At 38.8% G+C, this 18,827-nt stretch overlaps 1 protein-coding gene across 4 annotated transcripts in view; it reads left to right on the plus strand.

Moving 5' to 3' along the window:
* Positions 1-17,123, plus strand: part of GMCL1 (germ cell-less 1, spermatogenesis associated) — a 33,180-nt gene extending 16,057 nt beyond the window's left edge. For all 4 annotated transcript variants that reach the window (XM_073325216.1, XM_073325219.1, XM_073325218.1 and 1 more), the window contains 5 exons: positions 5,933-6,002; positions 11,861-11,936; positions 13,502-13,647; positions 14,578-14,665; positions 15,632-17,123. In XM_073325216.1, the coding sequence (XP_073181317.1) occupies positions 5,933-6,002; positions 11,861-11,936; positions 13,502-13,647; positions 14,578-14,665; positions 15,632-15,760 (509 nt within the window). In that variant the 3' untranslated portion in view covers positions 15,761-17,123. The remainder of the gene's footprint in view (positions 1-5,932; positions 6,003-11,860; positions 11,937-13,501; positions 13,648-14,577; positions 14,666-15,631) is intronic.
* Positions 17,124-18,827: the final 1,704 nt, after the last annotated feature.

Genomic DNA, 18,827 nt, shown 5'->3' on the forward strand with positions numbered 1-18,827 from the left:
ACTGCCTTGTATATCTGAATTATTAGAGTAATGTAAATATTGATAATGAAACATGTAATAGAATGTAAATATTGATTGATATACTTCATGAAAGTCATCTATTTCCTAGAAAGAGAATTGGCTAAAGCATTAAACTAAAAGTTAGTGATATAATAGGTAGGTTTTATATGTAGATCAGTGTTTGAAACTGAAGGAGTTGCAACAGCTTGTCCCTTTGTTCTCTAGCATCTCAGAAGACATCTGTTACTTTACTAATAGATAAAGTTTGGAAAGGAGAAAGCTCTTGTGTTGTCCTCAGCAAGGCCATTGGGTGGCTGGCTGTTCAGTTATTCTGTTTGCATTTTCCAGGGTGTAAAATGTGCCCAACTTCTTTTGATTTGGGGTGCACATGTGAATATTAAGAGAAAATAATCAATGTTGATGAAAGAAAATCAAGTTGAACCAAGAACTAAAATGTTAACATAAATTGCATTATAAATAGGCCCCATCCTCACTCTGTTGGCACAATCCTGAGTAAGCAAATGGTCTTTGCTCCTTGTTCTGAAGCTTAACAAACTTGGGCACTGCTAGATGAACAGAAATATATTAATTCTCAAAGTCGGGGGCCTAAACTGAAAATGCGCTGCCACCAGACATTCAGATCTTCCAGTAGGTGGAGCACTTGCCTTTCTAACTTCAGCTCCACTTTCCTCTTCCTTTCACTGCTCAATTAATTGGTCATGCCTGTTACAAAAGTTGCCTTGATTGCCTCTTCTCCAGCTCTGTATTGGATCCTCTTGGATCTGTTTTCCACCATCTTTACTCCACATAAACTGTTTTCACAAAGCTTTCTGATGATCTCAGGGTCTCTATTTTATCTTCATTGACCTCTGAGAATATGACAGGTTTCCGAGTAGCAGCCGTGTTAGTCTGTATCCACAAAAAGAAAAGGAGTACTTGTGGCACCTTATTTTCTTTGAGAATATGACAGTGTCTAAATCTTCTGAAATCTTATCCACCCTCGGTTTTTATGATACTGTCCTTTCTGGTTCTCATGCTACATCGTTGTCTGTCCTTTCCATGTCTCCTTTGGCATGGCGTCCTTTGTCTATGGGCTTGCATGTTGCTCTGTCCTTGAATCCCTCTTCTTTTTGTGTTACTCTCTTTGGGTGTCATCCTGTACTTTCACAGCTTCATTTACGGTGCCTGTGGTGATGCACAAATCCATCTGTCCAATCCTTATTCATCTCTGTCCACCCAATTCTGGATCTCAGCCTCTCTGACATCTTCTCCTGGATGTTACTGAAAAGTTAGACTTACGCAGTTCAGTTTCAGCTTTTTTTCATCTTTCCTCTTAAACCCTCTTCACTCTCTCCATCCTCTCCCTTTTGACATGACCTTCATCCCTCTTGTCACTCAGCCCTGTATACTAAGTGTCACCTTTGATTCATGCCTCCTCGTCGCCCATGCGTTCAAGCCATGTCCAAATCCTGCTAGGTCTTCCTCCAAAACATCTTGAGGAGCGAATGTTTTTTTCTATCCCTACAACTAACATGCTCTTTCAAGTCCTCACGTCCCATCTTGATTACTGTAATCTCACTAATATCCGTGCTCAGCCGCATCCACTGCATACAATATGAAGTTTCCAGCATCATTTTGACCAAGTAATTTGCTCCTTTTTTAATCCTTTCCTTCATCTCCTGCACTGCACCAGGTTGAAGCAATGAACTTGGCCCTACTTTCATGGCACTAACTGTGCCCCTTGTTTGTTCGTTCTTCTTATTGTGTTGCCCTGACCCTTTTACCTTGTTCGTGGTGTCAGCTTCTTCAGTCATCTCCTCACCTTTGACTCCACACCCTGAACACAGAAAGGACACTTTGAGCAGGATCGTTCCTGAAAACTTGATTCTGCTGTGACACCTGCAAGAAACTAAAAGGTTAATTGTGGCTAGATTTTGGGTACTTAGGAGTAAAGTACCTCTCCAAAAAAAAATTATTATAAATACGGTCAGTTACCACCGTAACCACTTCACTTAAATCTTGTACTACTTTCCCTTACTGCTTGTTATAAAACCAGTCTCCAGTTTGTTCCATCTTCATCACGCCAGCACAACCCGAGAACTGAATGTTTATCTGAATGGTCAGAAGGTGAAGCATGAAGTAGAACCGGTCTATCTAGGTGTGACCTTAGACCGCACACTGAGTTACCATGCCCACCTGAAGAAGACAGCAGCTAAAGTTAAGACGCATAACAATCTTCTTAGCAAAGTGGAAGGTTCGTCGTGCTCCAACTTCGCGGAGGTCAGCTCTTGCCACCTTGTATTCGGTGGGTGGAGTACTGCACGCCAGTCTGGAGTCGATCGTCACACACCAAACTGGTGGATGTGCAGTTACATGTCACAATGAGTATCGTCTCCAGCACCCTGCTTCTGACTCCACTCCCCTGGCTTCCAGTTCTGAGCAATATTGTCCTTCCTCATATCAGATGAGAGATTGCGACTGGCAAGTTACTGGAGAAAGTACGTGCCAACCCAAGCCTGCCACTGCACAATGACCTTTTTAAGCCACCAGCTGCACGTTTGCTGTCACGTTGCCCCTTATGGTCTCATCCGCCATGCCAAGATGTTAGGGCGGAAACCCTCTGGCGAGAGGAATAGATATGTTAGAATCCCCAACCAGTCCCTCGTCACCGACCCCACAATTTGCCTGCCTGGTTTTGACCTGCCCTGTCGCCAAAGGTACCTGTTGAACAGGTTCCAGACTGGGCAAGGTCTCTGAGCAGCCAACCAGTATCACTGGGGCCTTCGTGACGGCTCTTTGTGCAGCTGCGGTGCAACACAGACGATGACACACATTGTTGATGAATGTCTGCTGACTTGGTTCAGCGGTGGCCTAGAAGGACTGCATCACGCCACTGAAGATGATATCGCTTGGCTAGACGACTGCACACGCTAAGTAAATAAATACTGCTTGTTTGTTTGTTTGAAATTTATTTGAAAGAACTTTCAGAACCCCTATCGCCTTAATGACCCTCCTCTTCCCTCCATTACTTTGTCAGGATTAGTGCAGAGGAAGTTGGAGAAATCCAGTTATGCTGTGGTCCTGTAAGTCGTCGTCTTTTCACAATACACCAAATTATAAATGTAGACTTCAAGGTATCTTGATTCCTGGATGTATAATATATGGCGAGGATCCTTTCACTTTATTTTATTTGGGAAAATTTAAAATTAACTTCATTTTAAAATCTTTTTATTTTAATGAGATCGATTTCAGATACTGTAACAGAATTCCAGCAACTGGATCTGAGTAAAATAAGTGTTATAAATACATGAACAAGATTTCAGCAAAACATAGTGGTGCTCAAGCATGGACCACACCAGTCCACATCAATATTTCTTACCTATCATGGAGTAAGATATGTGTACTAGAAAAACCTTTTCAGCATTTTCTTGTTCATTCTAGAAAAAGGGTGGTCTGAACACAGAACTAGAAGTCACTTCTGTGTATCTATTTGCTACAAGAAGGAAATCGGTTTCCTGAAGTCATTACAAGATATGCTGCTTGAGGGGTGGTTTTTTGACATATTGTGTGTGTTGATCTTCTCACTGAGAGCAAAATAGAAGGAAAAGAGTTTGTGTAAGAAGATTATCCTGCTTTCCTTTATCAGTCTGGTAAGAAAGGTGATAGGCAAATGATTAATGCTGAGGTTTGGTTGTGCAGGATGTCAAATGGATGAGAACTTCTAGAATAAGCTGTTTATGATTTGACTAACGTGACTTGACTGAGCAGTTCCTAAACTGTGGCCAGCAATTGCTGAAGTTGATGTACGAATGTGTATATGACTGCAGATGGGAGGGGAATTAGTCTTTGAGAGAACTTCTTAGGATGTGGTCCACAGTGAGAATAAGTGTGAATCGTTTACTCTCTAGTTTCGTTACGTGAAGACAATTGTTTTATGTGAAGTCTGTTTCAAAAAACCAAATGAAAAAAGTTTTTTTTTTCTTAACCATGTTCCAAGTCTATAAATTTTATCTTAAATGCTGAATGAAGATACATTTGTGGACTTGAACATTTCTTACATTTGTAAGCCATTAATACTTTTTACTCAACAACTATCTGACTAGGTTGTTTTTCTTCTCATTTTGAGAAGAGGTTTGATAAATACATGTGATGTGTGTTTGAACAAGTTTGGTGATTGGATGTCATCACTAAATTTTGAAGTTATTGTGTGGTACCTGAGGAGTACTTCTCCGAGTTCAGAAAATATATTTTGTAATGTAAATCTTTTTAGATAGTGCCAGATTAAATTCTGGTTAATGTAAACAATCTTTTGTTGAGTGGTTGAAAGATATGCTACAAATTTTGTTTTGTGTACTGCAGGTGTCCGGGCACAATGAGAGAAAAAGGCAGTGATGCATTTGCCACTGAAGTTCTAGAATAAAATCTTTTCTTTGCTGTAATACAAATGCAAATCTGTTTTAAGCATTTTGCTATTGTAGTTCGTCTGGTAACTTTGCTCAAGAGTTCCAGAACAATATTTTTAACTTACAAAGTTCCCCTTGTTCACGCCTTTCATGTGCTAAGCAAGTCATTAAAATAAAGTGAAATATAAAAATGAATAAAATATTTAAAAGCAAATCCTCTTGTTTCCAAATTACCCTTGACACCAAATTGCCTTTTTTCCCTCCTCCTCTCTTTCTCCAGAACTCTTCCAGAGTTTTTCTTCATTTTGATTGTGGTTTTGCTGAAATCATTTTTATAGCTTTCAGTTTCCATTGATTATTTTTATTCTTTTTGGGTCCAGGCTTGCTTCCTTTTGAAGACTGAGTTTTGTCATTGAAGTTAGTAGAGTCGGTATCGGTCCCTTATCAGTCCTAAATCCTTTGTGTCTAAAATTTTGGGGATCCTGAGTGCTTTTTTCATTCTTCCCTTCCTTTTGCCACCTTTGTTGACTCCCTATTTAAATCATTGAATTGTCCCCCAACTCCCCTTAGACTTTCTTTACCTTACACCTGACTTCACCCACCTGCCTCTTTGCCCCTTCTCTCATCTCTTCACAGTGGAACTGGTTCCGCTCTACATTGAACTGGGTTCCTCTCTTCTAGGCCATTGAGCTTTTAACTGTCTCTTTAATGTTTGCCTTAGAACTGTCCTGTTTTTCTTGTAAAACTGATAGCTGTAAAACCTTCCTCTTGCTCTTACAACAAAATCCCACATATCAGTTTTCTCTAATTTTCCCCAATAGTTGCATCCTTGGTCCTGTGGTTAGGGCATTGGCTTAGGGTATGGGGAATTCCCTGCTCAGCCATGGACTTGTTGTGTTATCTTGGGCAAGTCACTTAGCCTCTCTGTGCCTCAGATCATCTGTAAAATGGGGATGATCATGCTTTCCTACCACACAGGGGTGTTATATAGATAAATACATTGAACATTGTGAAGGGCTGTGAGATGTACAGATGAAAAACTTTATATAAGAAATAGGCATTATTCTTCCATTTCCTTTTGAGTGTAGCTATATTTGACTCATTTGATGCATTGTGTGAAGAATGCTATATACCAGTAAGGTATAGTTTAACTGCATTTCAACCCCTTTGTAACCGTTCTTTTTCGCATAGGGGGCGAAAAAAATCTGTTCAGTCATATGGTTATTTCAGAGGGAATGGTGCTGATTTGATAACAAAAGATGCATTTAGTGTTACAAGTTACTTCGTCATTTTGAGCAGGGTTATTTTATTGGTATTTGCAACTTAAAATAGGTTAAGTCTTAAAGATGTGTATATCAGTGAAATAATCAATTGACTGACTGGATTTGAATTGGCTATTTAATTAATGAATACAAAACTTTTTCATCTCAGTGTAATTTTATTTCCTTATTTTAAATGTTCTATAAATACCCCCTTTCCCACCTCCAAAGAAATCTCCACATTTATTTATATATTTTTTTAAATTTTAGAATGGCTGTCCTCTGTTTACAAACAGCAGTGGTTTGCCATGCTCAGAGCAGAACAAGACAATGATATTGGGTAGGTATATTAAAGGTTTTCTTTTATTTCTTATTTTAAGTAGAATCTTTCTCTGGTATAGACTCCGATATGTATAAATGTTTAGCGTTTACATCAAAATGAGAAAATTAGACCTAAATCACATCCAATTCTTCGTGGAACAATCTATTTTGTTCACTTTCATCTGGTCAATTTTTTGTCATCTGCAAAATAAGACTGTAAGAACTTGTTTTCTCTAATATGCCTTTATAGGTGGACATTATTTTCCAAGTTTTTTTATACTGGTCAGTATTTGTCACCACTAGTATTGCATATGTGCTTTGAGGATGTGAAAGAGTGATATAGTAATCAATTTTGAACATGGATTAAGAAAAAATGAAAACTATGCAGAATCTAAATTTATCCTTCCTGTTTATTTTCCCCCTTCCATGTGGCTGGATGGACAAGGGAAGGTGTATAGGCTGAACAAGTTTGTAGAACTATCTTTAATTAGGTAAATAGTGGAGGGATAACTCTCACCCTTCAAATGTGTATAATGAGAAGCATTTTTTTCTGTCAACTGTTGTGACTACAGTCCTTCCTTTGTATTCTGTTCCAATTTTTCTTATTTTCAAAAATAAATCTTTAGATTCTTATTTAGAAAATAGTATGTTGCTTCTTTGCAAGTCACTAGTGGTAGCTGTTTTAGCTGGGAATCGTAAAGAACTTGCATAGCATCGAAGCCAGATATCTTTTTTTCTGAATTGGCTCCCAAGTTGTTTGTTTTGTGATAGTGTCGCCACATATTGGAGTTTTGAACTGTGTCCCTAGCCTTTTCCTGTGCAGTCTCTTTCCTAGCCATATTATAGTGCTGTTTGCAATGCTGGACTTCGTTTCCCTGTCCCCATTGGCATTACAGACCCAGTTTTATGTTGGCTCCCCAGGGATAATACATTTTATTCAGGTGCTTTCAGTTACATGGAGTTGATGGCCCTTCCACCTCAAAAATAAATTGGTTAATCCAGGATGTAATCTGAGTGATCAAAGTGTCCCTGTTCTGGCTAACCATCTAACAAAATGGTAATTACTTTACTTTTCCCTGTAGTTCAGAGTGGGAGAGTTCTTTGATATGGAGTACGTTTATCAGAATAACAGATATAAAATTGCTTGTTTAGCAAAACACTGATCATTAGAAGCTAAAAAGTGTTAATGCGCTGTCCCTTATAATGTTATAACTGCCATTGGAACAGTCATTTCAGTATCTGAGCATATTATATGGTAATGTTCACTGAGGTCTAGGGTGTGGAGTTATAGGGCTGGAGGCCAGGAGAACTGTGTTTTATTCCTTTTATTCACTGACTTGCTGTCTGACCTTGAACAGGTCATTTCATTTCTTTATAGATATGATAACTGAGGCAAAACAGGGGGAGAAGGGAGAGGATAATGTTGCTTTGTAGCCTCTTCAGTATTAGAGGGCTTTCTAAAACTGTTCTTATTTATAAAGGAAAGGAGTACTTGTGGCACCTTAGAGACTAACCAATTTATTTGAGCATAAGCTTTCGTGAGCTACAGCTCACTTCATCAGATGCATCTGCTGAAGTGAGCTGTAGCTCACGAAAGCTCATGCTCAAATAAATTGGTTAGTCTCTAAGGTGCCACAAGTCCTCCTTTTCTTTTTGCGAATACAGACTAACACGGCTGTTACTCTGAAACCTTATTTATAAAGGTAACTAACACTCTTAGTTTTGTGGCCTGCCGTTTGTCTCCCTTTTTACTTCGGTTTTCTTGCATCAGTTCTGCCAACCCAGCATCTGTCATTTTAGAAAATATGTGCATGTACTAGCTAGGCTAGGGAATGCTGCTTGTTGTTGTTGTTTTTTTAAACTTGCTTGTCAGATGCCTCTTCATGGCAACAGCATTATCTTAGAAGGGCAAATGAAGTATGCAGTTATGAGGTTTTTTTACTACTCTTTAATCTTACATTAAATAAAGTGTATTACGAGAACTGAACATTTTTCCAGGTAGAAAATGCCAGAGTTGTAGTGTATCTGGCATTTAGTAAAACATTGCACAGTGAGTGTTACAGCTGTGTTATTAGGCTTGAGACATCAAGAAAGAGGAGGAGCAGAGCCAGAGCTTAGTATGAAGTCAAATATTAGACAGTGAAAACGAGGCAGATAAAGCTAATCTCACTTAAGGGTATTTCAGTGCTGCTGTTGCTGTTGAAGAATTTACTTTATTAATATTAATGTCTATCTGATATGTACTGCTAAACAAAGGCTTTTTGATACCTTTCTTGATCACATCCAAAACTAAAGTGAAAAGAGAAGCTGTTAGCTTAACATTTTGAAACAATTAAGCAGTTTAATGTAACAGAAAAAATTGTGTTCAACAAGCCTTTAGTACTACTGTCTATGAATCCAGACGTCTCAGAACAAATGTAGATTTTAGTTTTTTCTGCTTCATTTATTCTGTTGATAGCTTTCTTATATTGTATTTGTTTAATGTTGGGTAGAGCTGGAGAGTGATTTGGCAAATATAATTTCTTCGCTTTATCAGTGAAAATTGTGTAGGTTTGTATAAGGAAATCAGATGTCTCAGGGATTTTTCAGTGATTCTCTAGCTAATTTTATTGAACAGCGTTTTGTCCAGGTTTTAGTAAAACTAGCTAATCTCTTCTTCCTATCCCTTTCTGCTCTGGGATTGTGTAGGAGGGAGATACTGCCCTCGGTGCTATGTTTTAGTACTTCCTCATTTCGGGATTTGGTCTGTGACATTACAAATCCCAGAGAGAACCAGATTTTGATTTGCAACTCGAGAGGCTCCACTGCTTGTCAGCAGAACACATCCACCTGGGACCCAGGACAGAGGCAGCTGGGGTCCTTAATTAACATTTCAAATAAGAAAAGAGATGCCAGGTATTGCTATGTAGGAAGGAAGGTATCTGGAAGTTAGAAGGCAAATGGGTGAGTAAAAGAATAACTTGATGATCAGAAATTTCCCCATATTTCATCCAGGCCAGTTGCCCTGCTCCCAGCTCAACTTTCTCTCTGTCTCTTTCTTTCTTTGATAGGTGCAGCTATAAGACACTATAGTATTTGACATTTCCTGAAGAGTTAACCAAAACCACAAACCCAGTAATTGAACAATATGTGAAAACTGTTTGTCACCTACAGAGCTTCATGAAGTGATGTAGTTTTATTTTCATATCCCATCTGGTGCATGTATTAATGGGGCACATGCTATTTTGAGACTACAGAAATGAAAATGATTTTGTATTAAAAGTGTATTTTACTCTTCATACACATTACTGCCCTTGTGGGATGTTAGAGCAGTGCTGCATAATTCAACATTTTGCTATACTTGAGAGGCCAGAAGTAACAACCCTTCCCACTTCAGTAAAGTAGTTTGCAACTAAAGGGGTGTGAACTTTCTTCACTCTTCTTGAAACGTTTGAGCTGTTATCACATAGTACTGGATCCAGTCATCAAAACATGTCTTACCTACAGTAAACCTGAAGTAGGCTTACTTTTTATGTTAGCATTAATGTAGTTTTGTGTGCTGAAATAGATCTTTGTGCCTACAGTAGTTCAAGGGAAATGACAGAAGCTGCAGATTAGTCTACTTTAATTTTCCACTTTAGTTTTTTATCTGGGTAAATATTCAGAATTAAATTCTGTTATACTTTTTGGTACATAAGAACAGCCATACTGGGTCAGACTAGTGATCCTTCTTGCCTGGTATACTGTCTTCTGACAGTGGCCAATTGCAGGAGTTTCAGAGGGAATGAACAGGGCAGTTACTGAATGATCCATCCCCTGTTGTCCACTCCCAGATTCTGCCAGTCAAAGGCTAGGGACTCCCAGAGCATGGGGTTGCATCCCCAGTGATCTTGCCTAATAGTCAGTGGAGCTATCCTCCAGGAACTTATCTAATTCTTTTTTTGAATCCAGTTATTGTTTTGGCCTTCACAACATCCCCTGGCAATGAGTTCCACAGGTAGTGTGAAGAAGTGCTTCCTTTTGTTTGTTTTAAACCTGCTGCCTATTAATTTCACTGGGTGACCCCTGGTCCTTCAGTTATGTGAAGGAGTAAATAAGGAGTAATGCTGTCTAAGTGGTTAGTTTAAACTGTTGAATGGTTAAGCTTTTTGAATTTTTGTAGCTACTTGGAGGGACTAGTAAAAAGAGCTTAATGTATAACTAGAAACTTAATTTGTTAATGATTTTGAAAACTAACCACTATTCTGCCAGAAAGAATGAAATTCTGTATCCACAGTGCACGTCTTCATTGCCAGTAATTGGTAACATATTTGACCGACTATCACAGGGGTGGGCAAACTTTTTGGCCTGAGGGCCACATCTGGGTGTGGAAATTGTATGGCGGCCCATGACTGCTCACAAAGTTGGGAGTTGAGGAGCGGGTGAGGGCCCTAGCTGGGTGTGCAGGCTCTGGGGTGGGGCCAGAAATGAAGAATTCAGGGTACAGGAGGGTACTCCGGTCAGGGACTGAGGGGTTTGGAGGGCGGGAGGGGGATGAAGACTGGGGCGGGGGGTTGGAACATAGGAGGGGGTCAGGGGTGCAGGCTTCAGGTGGCACTTAGCTCAAGCAGCGGAGATGCGGCCAGGCAGCTCTGCATGCTGCCCTGTCCACTGGCGCCGCCCCTGCAGCTCCCATTGGCTGCGGTTCCCAGCCAATGGGAGCTGCAGGGGCAGCGCTTGGGGTGGGGGCAGCGTGCGGAGCCCCCTGGCTGCCCCTGTGTGTAGGAACTGGAGGGGGCACATGTCGCTGCTTCTGGGAGCTCTGTGGAGTGGGGCAGGTCCCAGACCCCGGTCCCCTGCAGGAGCTCGAGGGCCAATTCTATGGCCAGTTTTGTAGACTTTTATTATGTTTATATCCCACTTAATTGTCCCAATTAACAATCTCTTTATAAAGTATTTAATCTTCTATGACTAGTGCTCTTTATAAAATCTAGAAAAAGGCCACAGATTACTTAGTTGATATTTTCAGTGCTGTAGCTACAAGCGTGTGTTTATAATGGCAAGAAATGCAGTAAGTGGCCTGTTACTATTTTGATTGCTGTTTCAGACTGCTTTTGAATTTTTAAGAGTAATTTAGCATGCTTAGGTGCTCTTGATTACACTGCTTTTCTGCGAAGTCCCATAGTCAGATGGCAACAGTAATTTATACGATCTGTTAGTTTGGAGGGTCCAATTATTATTCTGGTAGATGATCTGTCTGTATGTAGTCCTTCTGAATTGCAGGTAAATACTGTCAGAGTGTGTCTACATTACAAAAATAACAAAATCAGAGAACCCATTTGCATCCCATTTGTCCCACTTGTCCTCCTTACAGTACAGGTAAAAAGTCGTGTGAATAGATCATGTCATTTAGCCCCGTTAGGCAGCAACATGGTTAGACTCCCATCAATGCTATAAATTTCAGCTGAATTGTAACAGGGTTCCTTGATCTGAATGTGCCCTCAGGGCACTTACCTTGTTTTATGAATCTATGTATGTTACTAAAAACATTCAATATTTGAGGCAGAAGCTTTCAATGTCTTATTTTTCATTTGGCTGGAGAAATGCAAGAAACTGTTATTTTTTTAAATTGGGTGGTTTTCAGTCAGGTTTTGTCTCACTGACATGTATTGGCTCAATTCAGAAGCAAAACTGAGCTAGAAGCCAGAGCCAGACAAAAAACTGAACTGGAAGGCTTATATTTAGTAAAAGCATATCCGATAAAAATACAATAAGAATCTGACTTGTTTTCTGATTTAGGAGCTGACTTATGCTAAAATTCCACAGAGCATTTTCTTGCTGCTGCTGTGATCTTTTTCTTACAAGTGAACAATAAATTGTCAAATCATTCTCAAAATGGTGTACTTCATACATTCATAGGCCTCAAGAAATTAATAAAGAAGAACTTGAAGGAAACAGCATGAGGTGTGGTAGGAAGCTTGCAAAGGATGGTGATGTATGTATAAACTATATCTTAATTTGTACAAAACTAAGCTATCTCGAAAGTGTTACATATTTTCAGAAACTTTGTCTTCAGTGGCTTTTTTCAGAAACTGCACCAAAAAGGAAGATTTTAATGGAAATGATATTTTCACAAATAAACAAAGCTCCTTCTTCTTTAAATGCTTGTCAGCTTTTCTAGTTTCTAGCAAAATACTACTAAAGTCATCATGATAGTACTATAAAACAAAGTCTGAATGTGTAGCGTTTTTAGAGGGGGGGGAAATGAAGTTGTTGTTTGAAACTCCTGAGATGCTTAATTATGACTTTTGCAAAGTAATAGAAATCATTAATTTTTTTAAAATACAATTTTAAATATAGTGTGCATAACATCATCTGTAAAATATTAGTTCTGCTCTGAAAAGTGACACTGTTCTGGAGAAGCAACGCACCTGCAAAGATGTATGTAATTTCTTCCTATACAGAATTGTTTGTTTAATTCTGATTATTTACACCTGAGCAAAGCTTTTGAAGAGATTGAGGCTGTCCAGGTGCGCCTGAGAGGATCGTTTGAAGATAATACAGTTGACTAGGTGTCTGGCCTAATTTGGCTTTAGAAAACTTCATTGGTGACGGGGCGTGACAAGGAAATAACTTTGCTTGCCTCTCAGGTTGCAGATTGACTTTTCAGGACTGGCAATTGGACAAAGATATATTTACTTCCATAAACTGAGCATATTATGCAAATCACTGACATTAAACGTGGAACCCCACAGTGCCAATTTTGGTCACCTTCTGCAATAGAACTCATTAATGCTCAAGATTACATCACAATTTGGTAGTAAACATCTAAAGATTAGTTCTTAATACAGGAATATCGTGTTTATATCCTTATATAGCAGGCCTTATGGAAGAGCATTAGAAAGGTGAAGGACGTGTTTCCCAACTGCACGCTAAAATCATTTAACCGAAGGATCTGTTGTTTGAAGTAATCACTTCATGCATATATTTAACCCATGGTCCAGAGGGCTCTGGAGTTATGTTGCCTAGAGATCCTCTGGCAATTGGTGCATTATAAAATCTTTTACGGACAGATGGTTTTAAATTGAAACCTGATTGTGTATAATTCCATGGCTCTATGTAAGGGTTAGGTGGCTGCTAAAGCTTGTGGCCTAACCAAATTCCAATGTAGGCAATTGCGTAACTATCCTATCTAAACACCTCTTCTGTTTCCAGTTGGCAGTGCTCCTATGAGGTGTACAGAAACTGGTCTGTAAGTTTGTTATGTGAGGTAAGATAGGTGTGTCGCACCCCAGAAGTGGCTGCATTTCAGTGGCAGGTGAAGTAATCCCTGATTCTTCAATCACATCTGTCTGAGCGGACACTTGCGCCCATGCAGAGTTCACTGTTTCAGTAGGACTTCATGCAAATATTGGGATATGTGGATCAGATGCAGATTTTGGGCCTTTGTATGTAAGGCTATGAAGTGCTTTGGGATCCTTCAGAGTGAAATGTGCTATATTTTTACTCGTATAGCCCATTGAAATAAAATAGGTCTTACATGTTTTCTCTGTTCTTTAGTACTGCTGGCGATGGACTGGATTCAACTTTGGCTTTGATCTGCTTGTCACGTATACAAATCGCTACATCATTTTCAAAAGAAACACACTGAATCAGCCATGCAGTGGATCAGTCAGTCTCCAACCACGGAGAAACATTGCGTTCAGGTGAAAAATGGCTAACCATTCATTTCACTGAAAAATATGTTTAAAGTCAGTATTTCAACTGATTTCGTACTGGAATTGGTTCATTAACAGATGACAACTTCATTGGCACAAAATATGCTTTATGACAATGTGTGTGCTCCTGTCTCCCTGTGAGAAGCTTCTGCGGAAAAGGACCTAGGGGTGACAGTGGACGAGAAGCTGGATATGAGTCAGCAGTGTGCCCTTGTTGCCAAGAAGGCCAATGGCATTTTGGGATGTATAAGTAGGGGCATAGCGAGCAGATCGAGGGACGTGATCGTTCCCCTCTATTCGACATTGGTGAGGCCTCATCTGGAGTACTGTGTCCAGTTTTGGGCCCCACACTTCAAGAAGGATGTGGATAAATTGGAGAGAGTCCAGCGAAGGGCAACAAAAATGATTAGGGGACTGGAACACATGAGTTATGAGGAGAGGCTGAGGGAGCTGGGATTGTTTAGCCTGCAGAAGAGAAGAATGAGGGGGGATTTGATAGCTGCTTTCAACTCCCTGAAAGGGGGTTCCAAAGAGGATGGCTCGAGACTGTTCTCAATGGTAGCAGATGACAGAACGAGGAGTAATGGTCTCAAGTTGCAGTGGGGGAGGTTTAGATTGGATATTAGGAAAAACTTTTTCACTAAGAGGGTGGTGAAACACTGGAATGCGTTACCTAGGGAGGTGGTAGAATCTCCTTCCTTAGAGGTTTTTAAGGTCAGGCTTGACAAAGCCCTGGCTGGGATGATTTAACTGGGAATTGGTCCTGCTTCGAGCAGGGGGTTGGACTAGATGACCTTCTGGGGTCCCTTCCAACCCTGATATTCTATGATTCTATGAAGCTGACTTCTTCCTTTAGCCTCAGAAAAAAAAAGTTACAGGAGGCTTAATCAAGTAATTTAACTTTCATTATACCCCTAGGCTACGTCTAGCCTCTTTTGATAACAATGGAAAACTTATTTGCAGTAGAACCACAGGATATCAGATCCTGACCCTTGAGAAAGATCAGGTATGTTTGTGTGTCTTTTTTTAAAATCTAGTAATAGTCTAAATCATCAAGAATATTGAGAAAATCATCAGTGACCTTTAAAAAATAATTCAATTACATTTTGTAGTTGCAGACATGAAATTTTAAAATGCTTCTGCCACACATAATGGAAGTTAATATTTCTAGTTTAAATGGGAGAACTAAATCAGAATATTTAGTTGGATTTCGTTCGTGGCTGTAATGAAATTCTCAGGGTGCTGCTGAAGATACACACCATTTATCTTAATGTCTTTAAGAATGATAGTTAACCAGAATTCTAACACTTGAGAAATTAACCAGGTTTGATTTAACAAGCTAGTGAGAGGGAACCTTTTCATAGCTAGCCAAAAATAACATTAGACTGTTAACAAAATTTGTAGATACAATTGGCGCAGTTTTTCCAATTTTAGTAGCAAGTAGCTTAATATTAAATATTAAAATCTATGCAGATCTTGTGTTTTATCCAGTCTGCTGAAACCTCTAAATGGTAGGCGATTGCCTGGGGAGACTCTCTGATGGTTTGGCCACCGCCTGCGCTGACTGATCCTTGTCGCTGATTTAAGGGGATTGAGAGAGTGAGATAGGGAGAGGCTTGGCAGGGGAGAGAATGTTTTGGCAAAGTTGAGGTATGATAAAACTATTCATTTTCAGGTGGCTAGTCATGTGTAGTGAAGGAGAGGGAATGAATTATATAACCTTGGATTCATTATTGGTTTTTTTTTTTCTTCATACCCAGTGCTATGAATTTATAAAATGTTTTAAGTTCTGTGATGTTTTCATCTTCTTTTTGGTGGTAACATACAATTAAATGGAATCTCCAGTCGTTTGCTGTTTCACTCAAATCTGTTCTAGCACTTCTAAATTATGTACCACGCTTTATTTTTGTTCAGCAGTATGAATTATTGTTCTAAACTTCTTTAAAAATGTTTCTTCATATTTGCTTTACAGGAACAAGTAGTAATGAACTTGGACAGCAGACTTCTGATCTTCCCTCTGTATATCTGCTGTAACTTCCTATATACATCACCAGAGAAGAGAACTGAGAGTGACGGGCTGCTAGATAGCCCAGAAAACTGAGAGACCTGTTTAGTGGAACACAATAGCACTTTTATAACTGTATGCCTGCTTTAAGTTAATGCCCTGCTTACACACAGAGCTATGAGAAATAAACAAAGGCCTTATACTGTAGCAGATAAATATATACAGCTACTTTTTTATCCTCAGTATATTCCTATGCATATCTGAAAAAAAGATCTGAAACCACATAGGCTAAAACTAGTTATACCATACATTTTTTCACGTGTATTTTCTGTTCTACATTAGCAGAGAACAGCCATTCCAAGTTTGTATGAAATCTGTTACAGATTTGTTTGTTTCTGTTTTTTTGTTGTTGTTGTTGGGGGGCGGTGGGGCAAAATCTGAGCCTAACTGATAAAAGTGAATCTGTGTGAATGAAATGTTACTAACCTCTTCGTAAAATTCCAGATTACTTGTTAGATTTGGGTAAAAAAAGCCTTTCCATTGCTAACCACTGGGTTGCGCTCTTTTTGTAACAGAACTGTAAATAGCAAGCTCCAAATTCCACTGACTCCAGTGGCCCTTACATCAGGACTACGTTTTTCTTTTATTTTCCTTATAGTTATTTAACTGTTGTACAGTTTTTCTGACCCATTTTAGTTTTTAAGCCTTCCACATGTCATATGTATATTTGTTTTTCTTGGTCTTAGGCCATTTTTTTAAACTTTGTGGAAAATATTTTTTATCTTCTGTTCCTCATTTTTTAGTAACAGTAAGAAAGACAAGTCTGAAATTTTTGGACAAGTTCATTCGGAAATGCATTTTTTTTATGTACTGAGAAGTCTACAAAGGTGTATTGTCCACCCCTTATGAGTCTTTCTGTTGACATAACCACAGTTTTCAGCAAGGGTTCAGTTGACTCCTAACATATTTGTGTATACCAAATATCAGGGTTTTTTTTAACTTTTTGGCTTTCTGTAACATCTTGTTTTAACTTTTCATTGGGAATCTGTATCCCACTTAAGCTCAGGAACTTGTGACCTTTGAGTGCCTTTTGAGTTATACATGCTAACACAAACTTCACATCGGTTAAGCCAGGTCACAGGATCCAGAATAGGAGCTGAGAGCAAGGGATTCATTTCCAAGTTGGTGTTTAACTGATCCAAATCAAGGACAAGATGCACACTGTTAGTTTTGTACGTATTGGTTTGTTTTTTATGTTTGTCTATTGATACCTTGAATTCCTACTTACAGATTTATGGAGGCAAAGCAAGAAACTTTGCCTCCTTAGGAACCCTATTTTTTTAATGTTAATATTGTCAGAAAAGGATTGAACCTTTGTACACGGTAACAAGGATACAAATACAAGTTTAGCAAAATGACAACAACAGTGACAACTTGTGAATAAATTGTTAAAAGTGGATTTAATAGTGCAGTGCTCGTTAATCTTTCTTTTCTGCCAGAAATATATTCTGAGTCACCCTGAAAATGTTGGATATTAGCTATATGACAATGTCAAAAGTATTTTTGGACAATACCAGAGAGGAAATCAGTCAGGACTTTATCCTGCTGGAGCCTGAAGAAAAAAAGTCAAGCTTGGTGCTTAGTTGGGAACCTAATTCCTGTTTAGGCACCTAAATAAGTGGCTAGATTTTTCAAATAGTTGAGAACCCTCAACTCCCATTAATTTCTGTGGGAAGTGGGAATGTTCAGTATCTTGGGGTGGGGGAATCGCATCACTTATTTGTGTCTGACTTTAAAAGACTTCTTTGTTTGAAAATCTAGGCCTGATTGATAGGTGTCCTTTCCAACATTGTGGCACCTTAGAGACTAACACATTTATTTGAGCATAAGCTTTCGTGGGCTACAGCCCACTTCATCAGATGCATAGAATGGAGCATATAGTAAGAAGATATATATACATACAGAGAACATGAAAAGGTGGAAGTTGCCATACCAACTCGAAGAGGCTAATTCATTAAGATCAGCTATTATCAGCAGGAGAAAAAAAAAAGCTCTTGTAGTGATGATCAAGATGGCCCATTTCAGACAGTTGACAAGGTGTGAGGATACTTTACACAAATTGAATCTATTTCCCCATGTTATGACCCAGCCACAAATTGAATCTCTTTCCCCATGTTAAGTATCCTCACATGTATATATCTTCTCACTATATGTTCCATTCTATCTGTTCTTTTTGCAGATACAGACTAACACGGCTGCTACTCTGAAACCTTTCCAACATTGATTTATGGTCCAACTGTTTATGTTGTACTTTGATTTTGTTCTTGAGCCTCTGTGGGCCTTTCAAACCACAGCAGCTACAATAATTTTTACATCCATCATTTTTTCTTACATGCCTTCTTGAGAGAGAGAAATTAGCTGTATTTATTGGAACTGTGTGTTCAAAGAAATTGTGTGTAGTCTGAAAAAGGGAACATGAATTAACCACTTAATGATATCTGGAAAATGTCTAATACCTTGTGGTTACTTCCTGAAACTAATAAATAGCAGGAGGAGGTAAAGAATAAGATGAATCTTCTGAACATTAAATGCTTTTACTTATAATTGCTTTTATAGTAAAAGCATAGTAAAGGTTTAGCTTCTATTAGCAATAATTGAAGAAATTCCTGTAAGAAACTCTTGGGAAGGGAAGGAGAAGACATGAAGTGCCAAAACCTATTATCTCTATTTTAATGTTTGGGAATTAGCGCTCATTTATAAGAGGGCACAGCAACATATACTTTGAATATTACCGCTGCAAGTAGGGAAAAGAAAATAAATTTGAGTCCAAACATAAAAGTGAAAGAAATCACGTTACATACTGCCCTAATTTTTTTTTTAAGTATTCTTGTTGTGAAAACTTGACAAAATGAGGGAACTGTAAGAAGAAAAGAGAAAACTAAGAACTGAAGCTTGAATTCCAGTCACAGGTAGTTATTTCGAATAGCCTACATTTTACTGAATGTGATGAAAATTAGTGTAAGGCCAACATTGCAAAACAGAACAAGAAAGTAAGGAGGGATGCTTGTATGCAAGAAGCAACAGCAATCCTTTTCCTGAAGCCTGAGGATTGGTGGTGCTATGCCGCTGGTATAACGTAGTTGTTATGCAGACACCTAATCTT

This window comes from Lepidochelys kempii, chromosome 26, assembly GCF_965140265.1.
Source record: "Lepidochelys kempii isolate rLepKem1 chromosome 26, rLepKem1.hap2, whole genome shotgun sequence".
NCBI classification, from domain to species: domain Eukaryota; kingdom Metazoa; phylum Chordata; order Testudines; family Cheloniidae; genus Lepidochelys; species Lepidochelys kempii.